Here is a 22983-nt window from a genome sequence, read left to right as displayed (position 1 = left end):
ATAGTCACATTTAATCAATTTACTCCAAGCCTGTGTTCGGTAATTTTTTGAAAAATGTTGAAAAGTTCAAAGTTGAAGAAGCGGTTCGACTTAACGCTTCTATGAACATCATAGGCTACAGTACATGACGTGTCTACCAAAGCCATGTTATATTTAGAACAGCTTCTTACAGGTTTGCAAGGTTCCTTGTGATCTGATGTGTCAGGCGTGTGCCATAATCAACTAACTAAATTAATGGCAGCTAAAACATAACGAGCATCCAACATCACGGGATCAAATATACTATACATATAACGTGTCCTGCACAAAAAGCAGACTTCACAAAATTGTCATATCATGGTTATCTATGACCTCTGCTGTTGATCTGTAGCACTCATCACCTAAAAAACGTCATCTTGATGACTAACCAAATAGTCTCAGTGGTGTTGCTGTTTATTTGAAAAGATATATGTGTGTAACTCAGATATTATAGAGAAAAAGATTCACATGGGTTTACATAATTATGCATTTATTGATAAGATTCAAAAACATAGCATTACAGACTCCTGATAACAAATTACTTTTCCAACCCGTCTGCAGAGAAATGTTAATCAATGTCCTAGACCAGTTTTTTCTTTGTAGATTGCTACTACATTTTACATCAGACTGATGATCAGAGAGATCTCACAGGAGAGGAAAGACACCAGTCAGGAGCCAGGTGTCCACATATGACTGTGGAACCTCCATCTTCAGGACCTCCATCTCTGAGGACAAGCTGTAGCGTTTTGCAGAACAGGCTGCTTTCAGCTGAAGAAGTTGAAGGCAAATATTTCATCTCAACGGCCCATGACACAACTGAAACCTCAGACACACACACGTACAGTACACGTTACCAAATATACGGAGATGTGTCAGAAACACTCACTCACACACATTCCCTTTGTGTCTACGTTTTCAAGCCTGTGGTCAAGCCAAGGTCTTTGTCCACTCTGTTACTCATGGTCTTGAGCCTTGGCAAACCTCTTGTCATGAACATCTCTGGATGCATAATGTCATCATAAAGAACTCATCAGACTGGGCTGTTAAAAGAGTAGCCCACAGCCAGTGATCAGATGATTATAATGTGAGTGACTTGAGACACTTCAATGCTTCAATGGGCAGCCCTTGGTTGACAACGTGATCACTGGTACTACTAGAAATATTGCAGCAATTATTCTCATAATTAAAAGGCGCTGCCATTGCAACTTTCAAATTAAAAACCTTTAAAATAAATAGTATATATGGAAATATTTGCTTGTTTTGGATCCTCTGATAGAAAAAGCTGCAAAGGAAAGTCAAGCTGAATCTTGCTTCTTGAATTAAAATAGCCCAAGCTTAAAAGCACTGCATCTGTAGTACGATTAACTGACTGATACACACTGAAGGCAAGATTACTACTACAGTCAGTCACCTTTGGGGTTTGGCTTACAGAAGGTGACTGAGTGAAGAACCACCTCTTTGGGTCGTCTACTTCATTTAAAGCATGCTGCATTCTTCAGACTAGTGCTCTGCAACTGCGACTAAAGGTCTTCCCTAAAAGCTTCAAGAGAGTTAAATAATGATTAGATCGGTTCTGGGGAGCCCGCAGAGAACCGGGAAAGACTCTACAGTAGATCCCCAGATGGAGGGACGACTGGAGATGGAGCTGACTAGCCCCGGGGTGCACGTTCCACCGTTAGAACACAGTCAGTAGGGTTCCGTGTGGGTTCTAAGAATGCCACCCGGTTTAAAAGATGAGTTCTGTAAACACCATCTGTGTGAGGTGGGTTCTGCGGGTTCCTTCGGGGGAACCCCATTGCACTCTGCTCTCACATGATTACGCACAGAACAAAAACAGGAAACGAACAATAACAACGAATAAAAACAAAGAAACGAAACCAAAACAAAGAAATAAAAAACAAAATTGGGAAACAGAAGACAGACGTCAGAGGTGTGATTAGGATGAGAGTAAGACTGGCAGGCGGTCAAGCGCTTGGTCCCGCGTCCCGACCTTTGGGCACCGTACTGATCAGGACAGTCATGGCTTGGACTAGAGTTGCGTTAACACTGGTAGAGTGGCAGCATCTGTGTGTGTGTGTGTGTGTGTGTGTGTGTGTGTGTGTGTGTGTGTGTGTGTGTTTGTGCAAAAGAATGTGTGTACCGGTATGCGTGTGTGGAGTGTACGTGCGTGCCTGCATGCGTGCACACATACAGCATGTGAGTGTGAGTGTGAGTGTGTGTGTGTGTGTTCCCCCTTGTCTCACACCCCTAGTTTGTTGGCCTCTGTGAGCAGCACTTTGAGCACAGGCATGAAGGCGGAGATCTCGCTGAAGTTGCTGCTGGTGACGATGTGTGTGTGGATGTTCAGGCCGTCGGCGTACGCCCGCGCCTCAATGCTGCGCGCCATGTTGTGCAGGCCGCCCACTATGGCTGCAGAGAGCTGTGGGGACACAGGGCAGGAGAGGAGATTAAACACACACACACACACACACACACACACACACACACACGCTCGCGCCTCAATGCTGCGCGCCATGTTGTGCAGGCCGCCCACTATGGCTGCAGAGAGCTGTGGGGACACAGGACAGGAGAGAGGGCGGGCTTACAACTAGGACTAAACACACACACACACACACACACTCTCTGTCACCACATGGAGACACACACACAAATGGTCGTTCTCTCTTCCTCACACACACACACACACACACACACACACACACACACACACACACACACACACACACACACACACACACACACACACACACACACACACACACACACACACACACACACACACACACACACACACACACACACACACACACACACACAAATGGTCGGTCGTTCTCTCTTCCTAACCCACACCCACTTACACTTCTTTCTCCCTCACACACACACACACACACACACACACACAGACACACAGACACACAGACACACAGACACACACTACTCACGCTCTGCTCCCTCAGCTTGTCATACAGCATGTCAAGGCGTTTGTTGGCCACGTCCAGCTTCCTCTTGGTTTGCTGAAAGAGACGAAGGACGTCAGATACGGAGCTGTCAGACTGGTGAGACGACGTCCAAATGTCGGGACATGTTGATATACACAGAATTTGCGTGCAGTAGCCCGTAGAGTGGTGGTAGCGTACTGGCTAAGGAGCTGGGCTAGCATGCAGTAGCCTGTAGGGTGGTGGTAGCGTAGTGGCTAAGGAGCTGGGCTAGCATGCAGTAGCCTGTAGGGTGGTGGTTGCGTAGCGGCTAAGGAGCTGGGCTAGCGTGCAGTAGCCTGTAGGGTGGTGGTAGCGTATTGGCTAAGGAGCTGGGCTAGCATGCAGTAGCCTGTAGGGTGGTGGTAGCGTAGCGGCTAAGGAGCTGGGCTAGTATGTGGGCTCAATTCCCGGTTATGCTCTTAAGTAAGACACATAACCTCAAGTTGCTCCAGGGACAAAGGCCTCGTAATATAACTGACAGAAAAGTCACTTTGGATAAAAGCTTCTGCTAAATGAAGAAATACAAAGCTACCAAGCTACTGAACCATCAGACTGGTCAGATACTAAACTACTGTACCTCTCAGATACTAAATTACGGTAGCCTAGCTAGCGCCTACCACTTCTCAAATGAGACGTGGTCTGGCAACCAGACGTTAATTTTCTCGTATTTGAAAAAAATGCCCAGATCTGTTCATTGGGCGCCACAGATGTCTATCAAATGCGTCCGTGCATAGCTCATCATGGTCTTGTTTTCCCCCCTGTTCTGTGATTGGTCCCCTATCTCAGGCAAAAATTAGGGCTATAGTTTCCAGACTGCCTTAGCAGCGTGAATGAAATCACAGCGCAAGGCAGGATGGGAACACCCAGGCTAAAACTACGGTACCCCTCAGATACTAACCTACCACTCAGATACTAAACTACCCCTCAGATACTAAACTACCCCTCAGATACTACCCTACCCCTCAGATACTACCCTAGCCCTCAGATACTGATGTCTACTGCACAGCTATAACAGTCACACTACTCAAACTACTACTACTAGAAGGAGAGAGAGAGAGAGAGTGAGGGAGAGAGGCCAAGAATGGAGGTGGACAGTGAGTGATTAAGTGAGTGAGTGTGTGTGTGTGTGTGTGTGTGTGTGTGTGTGTGTGTGTGAGAGAGAGAAAAGCCTCACCGGGTCTGAAGCAGCAGCCAGGCATTTCTGTGCAAGTCCCTCGAACGTGGTCTTGAGCACCATGTGCTCCTGAGGGATCGGCTTCTTAGCAATCTTCTCAGCTGGCAGCTTCTGCATGGGCTACACACACACACACACACACACACACACACACACACACACACACACACACACACACACACCAACGTACCAACACACCAACACACACACCAACACAGGAGCCATCATCAGACAAATAGTTATATTTGAGCAACCGCCACACCATCCACCATAGCGTTAAGATGTTTTTATAATCTAATTCTATGACTAACTAATGTGACGTAGTCAAGCAAAACACATTCTCAGCTTTAAGGTTCATTTAACATTTACAGTAAGCTTTAGATTCAACATTTTCTATTAAGCTCCATAACTCACTGCATCTTAATGTATAGCCCCAGTAATAATTGCATATTACATAGGAATGGCAGAAACACAGAGCTGACATAAATAAACATATAACTAACTGCATCTTAATGTATAGCCCCAGTAATAATTGCATAGGACACAGAAACACAGAGCTGTCATAAATAAACATATACCGGTAACTAACTGCATCTTCATGTATAGCCCCAGTAATAATTGCATAGGATTGACAGAACTAAAGAGTTGCTATAAGCACACACTCCCATAATAGGGACGCACCTGCATGCGGCCTCCAGTAGGGGCGCCGGGGGCCCCCTCCACGTTCATGTGGGGCAGGTGGGGCATGGAGGGGGGGCCGGGGACCGGGCCAGGGCCCTGCGGAGGCTGTGGCTGCATGGGGGTGTAGGGGGTCTGCATGCCAGGCTGATAGGGCTGTGGGGGGCCCGTCGGGGCCTGCGGTTGGGGCTCCCCTAGCGGAGACATGATGGGGGCAGTGATGGGGGCCGGAGGGGTGTAGTTATCCAGAACCTGCAGAGGGGGAGGGGGGAGAGAGAGAACGTTAAAGAACCACGGGGGAACACATAACGCTCATGTTAAAGAACCACAAGGGGAACACAAAAAATGTGTGCGTGTGTGTGTGTGTGTGTGTGTGTGTGTGTGTGTGTGTGTGTGTGTGTGTGTGTGTGTGTGTGTGTACACTAGTCGAACACATAACGCTCATGTTAAGAACGACATGGGGATCATAATGAACGGCCAGGAAATACATAACGTGTGTGTGTGTGTGTGTGTGTGTGTGTGTGTGTGTGTGTACACTAGTCAAACACATAACGCTCATGTTAAGAACCACTTGGGGATCATAATGAACGGCCAGGAAATACATAACGTGTGTGTGAGTGTGTGTGTATGTGTGTGTGTGTGTGTACACTAGTCGAACACATTACACTCATGTTAAGAACCACATGGGGATCATAATGAACGGCCGGGAAATACATAACGTGTGTGTGTGTGTGTGTGTGTGTGTGTGTGTGTGTGTGTGTGTGTGTGTGTGTGTGTGTGTGTGTGTGAACTGCTCGCTCACCTTCTTCTTCTTGGGACCTCTAGTGGTCAGGGTGGGAGGGTCATTCCAACCATTCTGAGGTCCTGTGGAGAGGAGGAGGAAGGGGGGAGGAGGAGGGGGGGGTCCATTAGTGCTACAGTTCTGCAGGAAGGAGGTGTAAGGAGGTCACTCCACATACGTGAGCGATCGACTGTAATGACACCCAACAAAGTGCACCCTGCTTCAAGCAGCGCAGCGCAGCATAGCCATAATCACCAATCAATTACACAAGACTCAGGAGAAGAATTACGCCTGCGTTAGCCTACCAGAGAGCTGTTAAAAACGTAAAGAAACCATATGAGATCACATCTTTTCTCCATACCTTGATCTTGAGTGGCTAAGTGAAGACTAACAAGAGCTGCTTTAGGCTAGCACAGCACACACTCACAGCAGCATCACACAGCATTATCACACAGCATTATAACTGCTACTAGCAAAACTACATAAATACACCAAATTATAACCGCTACTAGCAATACTATATAACCACTCCGTATTAGCCCAACCTTTAAACCTTTTATAACTGACTAGCAATACTATATAACCACTCAGTATTAGCCCACACTAAACCCACACAGCATTATAACTGACTAGCAAGACTGTATAATCACTCAGTATTATTGAAGTAAACACACAGCATTACGACTGATACTACCAAGACAACATGAACACACAGCATTACGACTGCTACTAGCAAGACTACATAACCACACAGCATTATGAGTGATACTAGCAAGACTACATAACCACACAGCATTATAACAGCTACTAGCAAGACTACATCAACACATGACGAAATAAACAATAACGTTCCAATTAACAATCACATATTTGCATAAAGATTCTAGAACACAGCAACTCAACCCAAGCACAGTTTGATATATTATTCAGTGTGAGCGCAGAACAGGGACCAGAGACAACCGTGCTCCAGTACGGTACGGGTGAACCGTACCTAGTGTGAGTGCGCCCTTATTAGTCAAATTAATAAGTATAAGTGGCTAAAGTATCTATAAGTATCTAGCCAAACAGCAGCTCAGGAAGCGGACACTGTGGCTGGTAAGGAAGCATAGCTAGTCCGATGCTAAAATGGCCTTTAACCTTTAACCTTCACAAGACAACAACCTAGCAGCCAGTCCTATAGGCTGGAGTTTGGAAACGCTCACATATGGTAAATGAAGCAATATTACGACTCTGTCTCTTGCAATATAATGATTCAGCCCGAAACATTATTATTGCATCACTTACAATATTATTGATTGATATGATCATTCCTGATACATAAAGATTCAGCCATGAGCAATGTTACTGTTCCAGCACTAGGAACATTATGATCATATTCACAAACATTACAACAGCCAGAAGCCAAAGGATTTGTTTTAGGCATTATTAAGACAGGGTCTTGGAATCAGTTCAAGTTTTGATTTGTGATGGTAAGCGCTTAGTGACCGTCTGCTCGGATTCACCTTCAGCCAGACTGTTCTCATCGTGACTCATGGACCCTGTGAAGGAAACACCATCAGATTGGCCACCTCACGCTGGGGAGATGGAGACGCACCGTACCCACCTCTACTGTACTGTATATACCGGAAAGGAATCTATACCATATCTCTTCACATCTGGAATGAATCTATACCTTATTTGTTTACATTTGATATGAATGAATAGCTCCTTATTTCCCTCTACGTCAGGAGGGAGCAAAACCTTATTTCACTTTTTAAATTCATCTACAGCTTGCTCACCCATCACATTCAAAATGGATTCCTCGGGTACAGTGTGTGTGTGTGTGTGTGCTGCACAGGGGAAAGGTTTTATTTTTTTTTAGCGATATGTGAGTGTGTGACAGTGAGGCAGAGACAGTAGTGTGTGTACTGACAGCAGTGTGTGTGTGTGTGTGTGTGTGTGTGTGTGTGTGTGGCCCAATCCCAATGTCAGTCCTAAAGACTAAGAACTAAAGACTCACAGACTTAATTGATCTCAGGTGCTAAGTGAGTGAGTGTGTGAGGCCACATAGGCTCAGATAGGTATTTGGGATTGGGACAGCACTTCACGAGATCACATGTACCTTTGCGATGTTTACTAACAAAGACGTTGCTAACATTTGCACCATGCACGTGTGTCGTGCGCGCTGTTGTTTACCTTCATTTCCGGATTTTTCTATGATCTCCGCGGTAAACGTCACAACACTTTGAACTGTGGGTAATTCCCTTAGGTTAAGTCTGCACCGATGCAGACTCACGGAAAGGGCTCGGTAAGTCTGTACTCAAACCCTCCCGCCCGTTGTAATTCGACATTGGGACAGCCCTAAACCCTTACGAATTGCGCGAGAACACGCACCAAAGTCCGTGAGTTCGTGAGTCCGGACATTGGGATTGGGCCTGTGTGTGTGTGTGTGTGTGTGTGTTCGGACCTGTTGTCTGTGAGGCGGGCCCCAGAGCGGGCGCTTGGGTGTCAGGTGAGGCATGCGTCTGTGTACCTGTGTGTGTGTGTGTGTGTGTGTGTGTGTGTGTGTGTGTGTGTGTGTGTTGGGACCTGTTCTGCGTGAGGCGGGCCCCAGAGCGGGCGCTTGGGTGTCAGGTGAGGCATGCATCTGTGTACCTGAGGCTCTGGGCACCAGTAGTGTGTGTACTGACAGCAGTGTGTGTGTGTGTGTGTGTGTGTGTGTGTGTTCGGACCTGTTCTCTGTGAGGCATGCATCTGTGTACCTGAGGCTCCGGGCACCAGTGGAGGGGGGGCGTTGGAGACGGGGGAGCCCAGCCCGCCCTGCTGAAACGGCGTTCCTCCCATCAGCGGAGGAGGAGAGGAAGGAGCGAAGGAGGAGGAGGCGACAGGCGGAGGAGAAGGGAAAGAGGGAGCGACAGAGGCCGCAGGAGGAGAAGGGAGCGAGTGAGGAAGAGGAGGAGGAGGATGATGATGAGGATGGGAGGGGTAGGCTGCGGAAGGCCCGGGGGGGTAGGGGGCAGCAGGGGTCATGTAGTGATGGGGATGGGGGTAAGGGGCAGAGGAGGAGGAGGGAGGATAGACAGCCGCGCCAGTAGGGGGCGATGAAGAGTATTGGAGAGGGTTGTAGAGGGTCGGGGGAGCAGCAGCCCCGGCATTGTAGTGAGGAAAGACTGCAGAGAGCCAGACAGAGAGAGATCAGAGGTAGTTAAATCACACACACACACACACACACACACACATGCGCACACACACACGCATGCGCACACACACACACGATCACACATGCACACAGGCACACACATCAACACACACACACACACAAATAGTTCCATTAAGACATGCCATCAGATCACATCATGTTTACATGCTAACATGCTAATCCTGATTACACATGCACTGACAGGAGATTCAGCAAAGTGAGCAAACATTAACACAGTATGTTTACAAAAACACACAATCATGTATGGTCTCACTTCAGTCAAACAAACACACGGTTGTGAGGTTGTGTAAAGAGATGGATCTGTGTGAGACAGCTATACTCATCTGAGCTAACGCTAACTCATGAGCAGAGCTGAACAAATGCATCCCTCACACACACACACACACACACACACCATGACATTTCATTCACTGGACATGCTTAAGGCCATGAGAGTCATCAGGGCAAGACTGAGTGGAGGGCAGAGAAGAGTGACCTCTCATGGTTCCGGCCAGCAGAGCCACAGTGAGGATAAAGAAGGAAAGTCCTCCCCCTCGCTAACAGCCAGTACACGGAGCCTTGCTGTGACTGCATGAAGGGTACTGAAGGGTACTGAAGGGTACTTACTCTGAGGATACTACTGTGAGTGCATGTAGGGTACTTACACTGAGGATACTGCTGTGAGTGCATGTAAGGTACTTACTCGGAGGGTACTGCTGTGAGTGCATGTAGGGTACTGAAGGGTACTGAAGGGTACTGTAGGGTACTGTAGGGTACTCTGAGGGTACTGCTGAGAGTAGCCAGCGTAGGGTACTTACTCTGAGGTTACTACTGAGAGTAGCCTATGTAGGGTACTTACTCTGAGGGTACTACTGAGAGTAGCCAGCGTAGGGTACTTACTCTGAGGGTGAGGGTACTGATGTGACTGCATGAATCCTGGAGCAGATGACGCAGGAGGGGCGGCACTCACAGGAGCCTGAAGACCAAATGGTGGAACACCAGGGTCAACCTGTGAACGAGAGAGAGAGAGAGAGAGAGAGAGAGAGAGAGAGAGAGAAATGAGAAAGGGGAGAAAGATAGGGAGGAGTGGAGAGAGAGAGAGAGGATTAGAGGAGAAGGAGAGCGAGGGAGGGAGAGGGAGAGAAAGGAGAAAGATAGGGAGGATGGGAAAAAGAGAGGGATGGAGAGAGAAGAGAAACAGAGGGAGGAAGGCAGAGACAGAAAGAAAAAAGAAGAGATTTATTTGGATGTGCATTTGAATGAGCACAGGTGATGCTGAGAGGGGCCATAGGCGCCACACTCTGTGATCAGGTGAGACAGGAGACAGTTGCCACGGGAACCAGCCATCCAGGCAGTCATCCACCTTCACTTACCGACATACGCAGACTGACATCAGAGGGCCAGAGTGAGTCAGTGGACCAGGACACAGGCATGTGGATAGTGTGTGTGTGTGTGTGTGTGTGTGTGTGTGTGTGTGTGTTTGAGAGAGAGAATGTGCGTGTGAGCGTATGCGCGAGAGAGGAGAGAGAGTATGTGTGTGTGTGTGTGTGTGTGTTTGTGTGTGTGAGTGTGTGCATGAGTTTGAGTGTGTGAGTGTGTGAGCGATCGAGAGAGTGTGTGTATGAGTGTGAGTGTGTGTGTGTGTGTGTGTGTGTGTGTGTGTGAGATGGACGCAAGACACAAGCTGGAGGCTGCAATGGCTGTTAAATGTTGCATGGATACAGGTGTTAGAAGGTCGTGCGCACCCTGCCGATTTCAACCAGAGGGGTGAGGTCATGCGGAATGTTAGAAACAGCTGGAGAGAAGAGAAATGGTAAGGCACACTACAGGAAGTCCCATCCTCCACCACCGCAACTTGGACTGGGGTGCAGTACAAGCGCCAGGCACTAGGTGGCAGCACAGCATCATGTCCCTGCTGGCCTGTGGAGAGGAGAGTGAGGCCTACTACTATACTCTACCGTGAGAGAATAACGGGAGAGGTGCAGTACAAGCATTAGGCACTAGGTGGCAGCGCAGCGTAACAGCACTGCTGGGCTGTGAGGAAGAGCTTGAGGGCTACTCTACTGACCGAGACCACATGCAGCTGGGGAAGCAGGCTGGACCAAAGCAAGGCACGTTACTGAGTGAGGCAGGCAGGAGTCACACACACAACACACTACACACGTGCATGCACACACACACACACACACACACACACTCCCACACACACACACACCTGAGTGAACAGGTAGGGTATGTGAGGGGGTGGGGTTTGGGATGTGAAGGAATAAGGAGGGTGTGTTGAGAGCCAGAACCAGCGGAGTAGGTGAGTGGGTCCACTTCTGTCCTGAGGTATTTCATGGATGCAGTGAGTGAGTGAGTGGGCTTGTTATGTGTGGAATAGCAAGTAGGGTGGGTTTGTTGGACACGGTGAATCGTCTAAAGTTGTGGTTGTGGTTGTGTTTGGTATACAGAATGGAATTGTGGCTCTAGAACAAGTCTGCTGGTGTATGTAGGTTTACTGTAGCGGAGGCTAGTAAACAGCAGGCCTGTGTGTGTGTGTGTGTGTGTGTGTGCGTGTGTGTGTGTGTGTACATGAGTGCGTACTTGTTGTGCTGTGTGTGTGTGTGCGTACTGGTTTACGTTGTGTGTATGTATGTGTGTGTGTGTGTGTGTGTGTGTGTGTGTGTGTGTGTGTGTGTGTACCTGTGGTTCAGGGGCAGGGCCTAGCGGGCGAGGGGCACTGGGGAGGGCAGTTGGGGTTTGGTTACTCCAGGAGGTGACTGTGGACGCGGACCTGAACTGCACGCGTGCACGCACACACACGCACACACAATGCCAACAAAGGCCCATCATAATGTGGAAGACAGACACACCAACACCACCCAGAAGTGTGTCCATATCAACACACACACACACACACACACACACACACACACACACACACACACAGAAGAGAACAATAGCTGGTGTAACACTGAATCTTTGGTTCAAGTGAGACACACAATATTATCTTGACAGACATGACATCAGCAGGAGGAACCATCAGTGCTGTTTTTAAATCACCACAACAAGAGACCAATAACTGGAACACACACCCCATAAGAAATCAATAACATAGCAACACACTTTGTGTGTGTGCGTGCGTGCGTATATGTATATGTACATGTGTGTGTGTGTATTACCTGCTGGTAGTACTGAGGTGCTGTGTGTGTGTGTGTGTGTGTGTGTGTGTGTGTGTGTGTGTGTGTGTGTGTGTGTGTATTACCTGCTGGTAGTACTGAGGTGCTGTGTGTGTGTGTGTGTGTGTGTGTGTGTGTGCATTACCTGCTGGTAGTACTGAGGTGCTGTGTGTGTTGGTGCCGGTGTGGGCACAGGCTGTGCGGAGTGCTGCTGGTTGTAGGCATAGGCTGGCGCGGCCGCTGGCCTGGCGGCGGGCATGTTTGTGGGCACAGCAGGATGGGCGCTGGGGGCCTGGGGGGTGGCAGCTGCCACCTGGGGGGCAGTCACGGGGGCAGCTGCCACCTGGTGGCCGAGAGCTCTGCTGAGGCGATCTCGAAGACGCTCCACCACCTCCTGCCGTGGGAACACACACTTGGGTTACACACACTCACACTCGCACTCACACTCACGTATAGCCTTGTTCACTGCGTGCTGTGCGAGTTCACTATTTCCTGAATTGGGATACTGCAATTGCAGACACCAAATTTCCCTCAAGGGATCAAAAAAGTATATATACAGTACTTATACTAACCACTACTACAGCTTTGACCACCACATTATCATGAGCACACACTACTGTTACACACCCCTCATAACCAACAGTCAACAGCCTAGACAACCACATTATCATACTGATAGACAAGTAAGTTATTACAGAAAGTATATTATACCATATATATATATATATATATATATATATATATATATAGGTAATATACACCAGCAGCAAAGTTTCAGTAGCAGTCAGTGAGGGTGTGTGGGGTCGTGGAGGTGTGGCTGCTCACCTGGTTGCTGTTCTCAGGCAGGTAGGCCAGGGCGGTGTCCAGACTGCCCTGCGACGCCAGCAGACTGGCATACTGGCCCATCTTCTGCGCCAACATGGCGCCCACGGCAGAGGCCTGCGCCCCGTGAGTCCTCTCCACCGCCTGCCGCAGAATCACCACCTTCTCCACCAGGTCCTGAAAGAGCAAAGGGCAAAGGGCAAAGTTCAAACTGACCATCAGAGAGGACAATAGACAGATAGATAGATAGATAGATAGATAGATAGATAGATGCTTTATTCATCCCCAAGGGGAAATTACAGTGTTTCAGCAGCAATACAAACACAACATTCAACAAAAACATATAAACATACATACATGTATATGCAGAAAATTATTTAAAATGTTATTCCTTTCTCTCTGCCCAGATGGGAGACATTATAAGTGCTATTGCAGGCACAGCTGTGTGGCTGTGAGTGGGCACCGCGAACTGTCCTGCAAACAGAGTGGGCTGTGCCAACTGTCCTGCAAAGTGCAAACAGAGCGGGCAGTGCCGACTGTCCTGCAAAGTGCAAACAGAGCGGGCAGTGCTAACTGTCCTGCAAAGTGCAAACAGAGCGGGCAGTGCCAACTGTCCTGCAAAGTGCAAACAGTGCGGGCAGTGCCAACTGTCCTGCAAAGTGCAAACAGAGCGGGCAATGCCAACTGTCCTGCAAAGTGCAAACAGAGCGGGCAGTGCCAACTGTCCTGCAAAGTGCAAACAGTGCGGGCAGTGCCAACTGTCCTGCAAAGTGCAAACAGAGCGGGCAGTGCCAACTGTCCTGCAAAGTGCAAACAGTGCGGGCAGTGCCAACTGTCCTGCAAAGTGCAAACAGAGCGGGCAATGCCAACTGTCCTGCAAAGTGCAAACAGAGCGGGCAGTGCCAACTGTCCTGCAAAGTGCAAACAGTGCGGGCAGTGCCAACTGTCCTGCAAAGTGCAAACAGAGCGGGCAGTGCCAACTGCCATGAGTGGGAATTACAATCTGACCTGACTGGGCAGGCACAGCGAAGAGAGGGCACAGCGAAGAGAGGGCACAGCGAAGAGAGGGCACAGCGAAGAGAGGGCACAGCGAAGAGAGGGCACAGCGAAGAGAGGGCACAGAGAAGAGAGGGCACAGAGAAGAGAGGGCACAGCGAAGAGAGGGCACAGCGAAGAGTGGGCACAGCGAAGAGAGGGCACAGCGAAGAGTGGGCACAGCCAGCTGACCCGCAGTGAGAGCAGGCCCTGCTAACTGAGCAGTGCTGCTGAGGGCTAACTGCTTACCGGGCAGTCCTGAACGGGCACTGCCAACTGAGCTGAAGAAAGAGCGGGAATCTGACCAAAGGAATCAAAGTGGCCATTGCCAAATGACCGGCGGGCACAGCTGACACTGTTGCCTGACCTGAGCGGGCACCGCCAACTGATCTACAGACATCGTGGGCACTACCTTTGTAGAGTTTATTTGTCATTTATTTATTATTTTGGTTTAAGTATTTTCTTATTTTTGGACTTTTTAATAGCCTTTTTTATGTATTTATTTGTCTATTTATTTACTCTATGTTTTATCTCTAGTTTATGAGTTTTGTAACTTTTATTCCTGGCTTGTGCCTTATTGTCAGCACAACACTTATTATGTATATCCTCCTTTTGTTATTGCTTTTTTTTGCAAGATAACTCTACCTGTGAAGCACTCTGGGTCAATGGCTGTTGTTTTAAATGTGCTATATAAATAGAGTGACTTGGCTTGACTACCTACTGACTTGTAGACATCGTGGGCACTGCCAACTGACCTGCAGTGAGAGTGGGCACTACCAACTGACCTGCAGACATCGTGGGCACTGCTGAGAGCGGGCACTGCCAACTGACCAGCAGTGAGAGTGGGCACTACCAACTGATCTACAGACATCGTGGGCACTACCTACTGACCTGTAGACATAGTGAAGTAGAATAGAATAGAATATTTACTTTTTTGATGCCGTGAGGGAACTTCGTTTCCCTGCATTTAACCGAATTACACAGCACACACACAGTGAGGTGAATCACACACTAACCCAGAGCAGTGAGCTGCCTGCCCAACCAGCGGCGCTCGGGGAGCAGTGAGGGTTTAGGTGCCTTGCTCAAGGGCACTTCAGCCGTGGTGGACTGGTCGGGGATCGAACCGGCAACCCTCCGGTTACAAGCCCGAAGCCCTAACCAGTAGGCCACGGCTGCCCCTGCTGAGAGCGAGCACTGCCAACTGACCTGCAGACATCGTGGGCACTACCTACTGACTTGTAGACATAGCGGGCACTGCTGAGAGCGGGCACTGCCAACTGACCTGCAGTGAGAGTGGGCACTGCCAACTGACCTACAGACATCGTGGGCACAGCTGAGAGTGGGCACTGCCAACTGACCTGCAGACATCGTGGGCACTACCTACTGACTTGTAGACACCGTGGGCACTGCTGAGAGTGGGCACTGCCAACTGACCTGCAGACATCGTGGGCACTACCTACTGACTTGTAGACACCGTGGGCACTGCTGAGAGTGGGCACTGCCAACTGACCTGCAGTGAGAGTGGGCACTGGGACTCCTGGGCTTTGGTCCAGCAGGTGACGAGCTTCTCCACGCTGCCAGCGCAGATGTAGCACAAACACGCCTGGGCCTGCAGAGACAAGTCCTCCGCCTGTTCCAGACGAGAGCCCAGCAGACCTGACACACACACACACACAGACACAGAGACAGAGACACAAACACAAAGACACACACACACACACACACACACGGACACACGCATATGGACACAGACACATACAAACACACACACACACACACACGCACGCACACACGCATATGGATATGGACAAGGACACAGACCAACACACACACACACAGACACACAAATGGAAGTGTTATTCATAAATATTTCACACTAAAGGAGGACCAAAGCCAATGCCTCCCACTTCTCCATGTGTTATGGGAAAACAGGAAAAACAACCAGCACTTCCCTGAGAGAACTAACTACAGAGAGAGAGAGAGAGAGAGAGAGAGAGAGAGAGAGAGAGAGAGAGAGAGAGAGAGAGAGAGAGAGAGAGGGAGGGAGGGAGAACTGACCACAGAGAGTGGAGAACTCTTCGGGTTTGGCGTAGGTCATGACCGCCGCTAGTGCCTCCCTCCAGTTGTGCAGCTCACACGTCTGCAGGATGTCCAGCCAGTCCTTCATCACCACCGCACTGATGAGCTGATCACACACACACACACACACACACACACACACACACACACACACACACACACACACACACACACACACACACACACACACACACACACACACACACACACACACACACACACACACACACACACACACACACACACAGTTAAACAGTGCACTAAGCGAGGCTGTAGTTACCGCTGTAGTCATAGTTAACAATTATTTTCTTCCAAAGAACAGTAGCTGTTTATGGTGGATATGGACTATCATTATGCTACTGCATATGAAAAGGCACCTCTTTAAGTGGGACCACGTTACCTTGGTGATTTTTGTCTGGGTCTTCAGGAAGTACTTCTTCTGGGTCCTCTCCAGGAGTTCCGGTCCACCAGCGATGGCCAGGATGATACTGTCCGCCATCCGGTTGTCATGGAGACAGAGATCAACGGCACTCTCGTAGTCGCCTATGAGCAGTGCCTGTGTGATCAGACCGTCCACGTCTACAAAAAAACACACACATCACACAAGGGGCATGATCAGCAGTCACATTAAACATCAAAACAAACACACACTCTTTTATATCAGTCTAGCCTCATTAAACATGAGTCACAGAAAATACAAGACAGACAGAGAGACAGAGACACAAAGACAAAGACACAGACACAGACACACACCTATTTACATCAAACTAACCACATTAAACACAGGACATCACAAGCAGTCATAGGATACACCACACACACACACACACACAAATATCTACAGGACCAAGTAAACATCCTCAGCACACACTGCAACATGCCCACCTTTGCGAACTTTGAGTTTGACCGGTTCTGAAACGGACGGAGCAGGTGCGGGTGGTTCTACCACCAATTCAGCTTCCGTGGCGGGCTCTGCAGGCTCTGTGCTCGAGTCCTCCGTGGGATCTTCTAAGGGTTCTTCAATAAGGTCATCAGCTGCGTCCTCCTCCTCCTCCATCTCCGGTTCCACCACAGTCACTGGCACCGGTTCTGGCAGAAGATCTTCTTCCAGCTCTAGCTCCACCTCCTCCTCCTCCTCCGGCATCCACTATTACACAAACAGGAAGTTAGAGAAGCACCACACACGACAAGCATGTTCTAGAAGCGGCCTACCGGCCGGATCCCTCAGATGTTACTTAAAGGAACACTTCACCGTACACTTTAACATAGTTTAATATGAAAAAACGGTGAAGTGTTCCTTTAATGAGCTTTCTGGAGCACAACAGGCTTGTCAAAACACATAGACACATGGATGTTCATAGTCATAGGCTCAACCGCCCACTGTAGTTCTTCCATGTTCATTTAAGCTTTATATAATTATGTCCATTTTTAAAAATGTCAGCTGGGGCTCCATTTCACCGTCAAATCAAGTAAATTATCTCTAGAAAATGTATGCTTAAAATATACAATGTACCAACAAACGTACATAAAAAATGGTTTACAGGTAAAAGACAGACAACAAAAATGCCCAATATTGCCTTGGTCTGATTTCCAGTGTTCAGTTCACAAAATAGTGTTTGTTTGTGTGCTTATACATACATATAATTATCATATAACAGTACTGTAGCTGTAAAATATACTTTAAGGTAGTCACATAGCATTACATGTGTGCTTTAAGAATTTAAATCAATTAAATGAGTTTTGTTTTTTAATTACTTAAATTATTGTTTGCTTATATGCTTAATGAGGTGGGTGTAACCAGGGCAATTCTGGGAAATCAAGATACTACATTGGCAGCATTCCTGTGTCCCAGTGTTCTTTACTACCACTAGCAATATCCATAAGCATTAGCATCACCATTCTACTGTCAACATTGTCACCGTACCATTAGCAATACTCATTAGCATTAGCAGTGTCAGTTCCCATTAGCAGTGTCGATTACCATTAACAATACCTGTGACTATTAGCATGGCTAATTTCCATAAGAAATAATCATTACCATAACCATTATCCTAAAAAAAAATGTCACCATTGTACAGTAAGATCTACATTACCTTTAACCATCTCAAGAAGGTCTTAAGAATTAGCATTAGGCATTAGGCATTACCATCATGTCAGTAACCATCAGTATCATCCTTAGCCATTACCCTTATTCATTATAGAGTTACAAAGCCAGAGAGAAAGTACAATGGAACCAAAAACGTAAAGACTGTAATGGAAAACCAAAAAACCCTGCAATAATGAAACTCGATTAGCGATTAGCGCCATACAGGAAATAAACAGCCGAGGCCGAGGCTACACGACGGGACCAAACAGGCATGTGCCAGCGCAACAGATAAAGGTGTACTCGACTCGAGACGAGGGTACCTCCTGTGGGGTTCTTTCCTCCTCCTCCTTGGAGGGAACGGGGGCCGCTGGGTCCTGCGTGTCCCCTGGTAGATCCACCGCAGGGGCAGGAGCCTGCATGACCACCGGGGGCTCAGGAGCGCCCTCTGCTGGATCAGAGAGGTCACACGCCTGAGACAGCTGCTGCGGAGGGGCACCGGGCATGAACATGGGCACCGACTGCGGAGGGGCACCTGGCGTGAACATGGGCACCGACTGCAGGGGTACTGGAGGAGACGAGTCAACTACAGGCACTTCAGGTGGAGGAGCCGAAAGGTCCACAGCAGGTATGCACTCCGGCACAGGTGCTATGCCGACAGCAGGTATAGACTCGGGTACAGGTGAGGAGACAATGCCAGGTACAGTATCAAGCACAGGTGGTTGGACATCTTGGGGTATACATTCATTTACAGGAAGTTGAGCCACTGGTGGAAAGGAGAGGTCCATCTGGGGGGGTAGGACTTCCATGGGGGCCAGACCGAAGCCAGGAGCTGCTAGGGAAACAGCCGACGCGTCTGAAGGGTAAGGGGGACTCATGAAGCCTGTGTTCACAGGGGGTAGTTGATCTGCCGGGGCAGGAAGCAGGGGTACTGGGTCCAGAGAACCAACTGAAGGTGCGAATAAAGGAAGAGATTGCTGGATGTCCCCGGGAGGTGCAAATACAGGGAGAGACTGCGGGACTTCACTGGGAGGCGCGAAGAGAGACACAGGTTGCTGCTGCAGCAGGTTGAGTGGAGGAGCGAGTGTCGGCACACTGAAGTCCTGGAGGTCCACCGCGGCCATGGCGTCGGGTGTCAGATGAAGGCTGGCGGCTGGAAAGGCGTCCAAGGTAATGGCTTCAGGAGATTGTTCCGGAATGGCCGCTTCAGAAGGTGGTTCTAGAAGAGGTACTTCAGAAGGTGGTTCTAGAAGAGGTACTTCAGAAAGGGGTTCCAAAATAGAAGCTTGAGGAGGTGGTTCCAGAATGCCTACTTGAGGAGGTGGTTCCAGAATAGAAGCTTGAGGAGGTGGTTCCAGAATGCCTACTTGAGGAGGTGGTTCCAGAATAGCCGCTTCAGGAGGTTGTCCCACAGGGACCGCTTCAGGAGGCAGAAGACCTTCAGCCTGGGGTCCTGGTGCAAGCGGCACTTCAGCTTCAGGTACAAATTCCACTTCAGAACTGGGTTCAGGCGCGAGTTCCACCTCAGATTTAAGTACGTGTTCTGTTGCAAGTTCTGGTGGAATCGCAGGCTCCATTTGCGGTGGAGGTACGTGGTCCACTGCAGGCTGAGGTTCTGGTACTGCTTCTGGCTGATGGAGGATCACGGGCTGTGAAATGGAGAAGGAGTCGGCGGGGAAGACGGAGAAGGAGTCGGCAGGGAAGTCTGGCGTGGGTTCGGGAAGAGCGGGTTCAGGTTCAGGCTCTTGAGTCTGAGGTTCTGGCTCAGGTTCCGGTTCTGGTTGAGATTCGGGAACCGCTAGAGGCTCAGATACGGCCTGAGGGTGAGGCAGGTGGTTAAAAGCAGAAGCAGCGTCAGAAACACACACACACACACACACACAGCAGATGGCAGGTAATATATGAGGATCAGAATACAGCAAGCATTAGCAGAGTTGCAAGGTAAGCCACAACAATCTGGTTGCTATTCATTTTCAGTTTGTCTTATAACTTATTTCTTCAATATAGTTCTTCAAATAAGAAAAAAAAAATACAGAGGATTTTTATGTCTTCACTTAGGGCACTCAAGCCCTTTAGATGACTATAATCAAATTTCAGTACCATGGTCAATGTGAATGTTCTGACTATTCGGAAGGGGTATTCTAAAATTGTTCCAACATATATCCCATTCAAAAAAGCTTGGTACAAACTGATCAAAATGATGAGAAAATGCCATATCTGAATAGTAAAACATATTTTGCCATCATTAACACTTAAAAAAAAGGAAAAGGAAAAAACACAAAAAATAACAAACTGGTTTAAAAACACTACTTATAATGTCACCTTCACCAAGCAGTTTGTAAAATAATATATGCATAGAACATTCATGGACTTGACAGCAAGTGCTTTGCCAATGCATTTTTGCCAATTGCATTGTGCTTTAAGCGACCAAGAAAAGGTGTGGTGCTTGGGGGTCGGTGTGGCACAACTGGTTACAGCGCCCATACCATAATCGTGGGAACGCACACAGACCCGGGTTGTGACCCGAATCCAACCCGGGTTGTTTCCGGTCCCACCCCATCTCTCTCTCCAACTCGTTTCCGGTCACTCCCTCTACTGCCCGGTCCAATTAAAGGCATAAAAAGCCCAAAAAAGAAAAGGTGTGGTGCTTCATCACCAATAACATCATGGCTATGATCGGGTTGTGGACTCAGGTCAAATACCAGTGTGGATTACATTTGTTGCAGAGATGCTATTGGTGATAACACAGGTAATAAAATGGTGGAATAGAATGGCTTTAACAAAACACCAAGAGCCCAACATTTTACCCAAATTTCATTAGAACTCAAAGATAAAAAAACTTATTCACATTAATATGTCAATTCTGGACCTTCACCATTAGTACAACTGATAAAACCTCCGACCCTTTCCTGTCCTAACATTATAATGGCACTAAAATAACCTTTACATGACCCTGAAGGAACCCTTTCCTGTCCTAACATCATGGCACTGAAGGAGCCATTAGATGATCCTGAAGGAACCTTTACAGACCCTTTCCTGTCCTAACATTTTCATGGTACTAAAGGAACCTTTACATGATCCTAAAAGGATATCGAGACATTATTATGAAGGTTCCTAAAAAGAACCAAGAAAGCCATTCTGCAGGCTACTGACGGTACCTCAGATCTTGGGTCAGACTACTGTAAATGCTGACAGTCTGTCTGTTTGTGAATAAAGGAAAGTAGCTCTGAAGGGACATACACAGTGTAAACTTCACTTGGACAGTTACTCTAAGGGTTATTCTGGTGATTCCTGAGGGTGTCTGAACATTAGGGCGTCAACTAATGAGTGCACATGAAGGAACCTCTGAAGGCTACACAGAAGGAACCTCTGAAGGCTACACAGGAGGAACCTCTGAAGGCTACATAGAAGGAACCTCTGAAGGCTACACAGAAGGAACCTCTGAAGGCTACATAGAAGGAACATTACCTCTGCAGGCTGGGAGTCTTTCTTCTCCAGCGCCTCAGCAATCTGAAACAAAACAACAGCATCATGGGACAGAGACATTAGGGCTGTAATGATACCGAAATCGTGATACAAACATCCACGATCTCATATCGTCATCCTTACAGATACAGCCCATTGAGGTCTCTATGCAATAAAACTTTTCAGATTCCCAATTCACATTATAACATCTGTGAATCATCAAATTGTTCTACTTCACCGTTTGTCAACATAGTCGCAACACTACATTTTACTGTTTGATGAAAGGAGAAGATGAAATATTCAAAGTCTCTTAAATTAAGCCAAATTCACTTATGAGACACATTTATCAATCTTCACTCACCTTCAATGCCAACTCCTCCTTGTTGTACCCAAGAAGTTCCAGGTACTTCCCACGACTGTCGTTCTCAAAGTTCACCTGGGGACAAGGCAGAGAACTTTTACTTTTCTGATCTATATGAATGAAATATTACCTCTGCAAGAGCCATACATAAAAACATGAGCCAAACATAAAAACATGAGCCTGTAAACTCATTTGAAAGTTTGAAAGCAGTTTTTTTTAATTATCATTATTATTAATCTGACATGAGTTTGCAGTCTAAATAGGTAGTTCTAAGCAAATGCAGAAATGTACTAATTTCATGGAACAATTTGGAATGCTTACACAAAAATATACAAATTTGAAGAGAAACAACAACAACTTTTTGCCTTGAACATTTGCCTAACCTAATTTCATCACAGCTCTGATCTTCTAAAGATCTTCAAGATCATTCAACTCAATTAATTTATTGCCAAGCCTTTCACACAATTAAGTCTGAAATACACTCTTTTGTACCACAAGTTGGGTAAAAATATTTAAAGGGACACTTCACCGATTAGCATTAAGCTTTGTATCTTTAGAAAACCAGTCATGTTTTTGAATGGTCGTGCATCATTCCCTCAGTTTGCCTTCAGATGGGAGAAATACAGATTTCAATGAAACCCATGAATAGGAAAGCAGGAAGGCCAACATTGAAATCCGTATTTCTCCCATCGGTGAAGTGTCCCTTTAAATGTATACATGAAAAGACCTGTTCCGAAGTCCTGCATGTTCCTCTCACCTTGAGGAAGGACCACACTGCCTTCTCAAATTCACCGGGCGCAGCCTCAATCTTCGTCTGGCAGAACTCGGCGAAGCTTCCGGCGCTCAGGGTGGCCTGCAGTTGAGCGGAACGCTCCAGGAACGCCGTCTCTGTGACAACCTGGCTGACATGCACCACACGCGGCAGAGGCTGCTGGGAAGGCTGAGTAGGAGGCGCGCTGTTCTCCAAGGAAACCAGTTTGCCTCCGAACTGCAGGAGGGGCAGAGCGGGAAAAACGGTTTAAAGGTTCAGTAAGCAATCCTGGTGAAAAACTGTTTAAAGGTTCAGTAAGCAATCCTGGTGAAAGGCTGTTTAAAGGTTCAGTAAGCAATTCTAGTGAAAAACTGTTTAAAGGTTCAGTAAGCAATTCTGGTGAAAGGCTGTTGATATTT

The 22983-nt window shown here is 47.8% G+C and overlaps 1 protein-coding gene across 3 annotated transcripts in view; it reads right to left on the bottom strand.

Moving 5' to 3' along the window:
* Positions 1-453: 453 nt before the first annotated feature.
* Positions 454-22983, bottom strand: part of sec31a (SEC31 homolog A, COPII coat complex component) — a 30746-nt gene continuing 8216 nt past the window's right edge. The window contains exons 11-29 of one of the 3 annotated variants that reach the window (XM_062553809.1): positions 22571-22801; positions 21814-21888; positions 21456-21497; positions 18311-19804; positions 16790-17051; positions 16305-16483; positions 15884-16010; positions 15336-15481; positions 12794-12967; positions 12114-12362; positions 11493-11588; positions 9708-9816; positions 8371-8778; positions 7132-7167; positions 5651-5712; positions 4852-5100; positions 4171-4290; positions 2961-3032; positions 454-2437 (exon numbers count right to left, since the gene is read on the bottom strand). In XM_062553809.1, the coding sequence (XP_062409793.1) occupies positions 2258-2437; positions 2961-3032; positions 4171-4290; positions 4852-5100; positions 5651-5712; positions 7132-7167; positions 8371-8778; positions 9708-9816; positions 11493-11588; positions 12114-12362; positions 12794-12967; positions 15336-15481; positions 15884-16010; positions 16305-16483; positions 16790-17051; positions 18311-19804; positions 21456-21497; positions 21814-21888; positions 22571-22801 (4311 nt within the window). In that variant the 3' untranslated portion in view covers positions 454-2257. The remainder of the gene's footprint in view (positions 2438-2960; positions 3033-4170; positions 4291-4851; positions 5101-5650; positions 5713-7131; positions 7168-8370; positions 8779-9707; positions 9817-11492; positions 11589-12113; positions 12363-12793; positions 12968-15335; positions 15482-15883; positions 16011-16304; positions 16484-16789; positions 17052-18310; positions 19805-21455; positions 21498-21813; positions 21889-22570; positions 22802-22983) is intronic. The other 2 variants (XM_062553810.1, XM_062553811.1) reach the window with 2 other exon arrangements.

The sequence above is a fragment of the Sardina pilchardus genome, chromosome 14, assembly GCF_963854185.1.
Source record: "Sardina pilchardus chromosome 14, fSarPil1.1, whole genome shotgun sequence".
Lineage (NCBI taxonomy): Eukaryota > Metazoa > Chordata > Actinopteri > Clupeiformes > Clupeidae > Sardina > Sardina pilchardus.
This window is presented reverse-complemented; position numbering and strand designations above follow the sequence as displayed.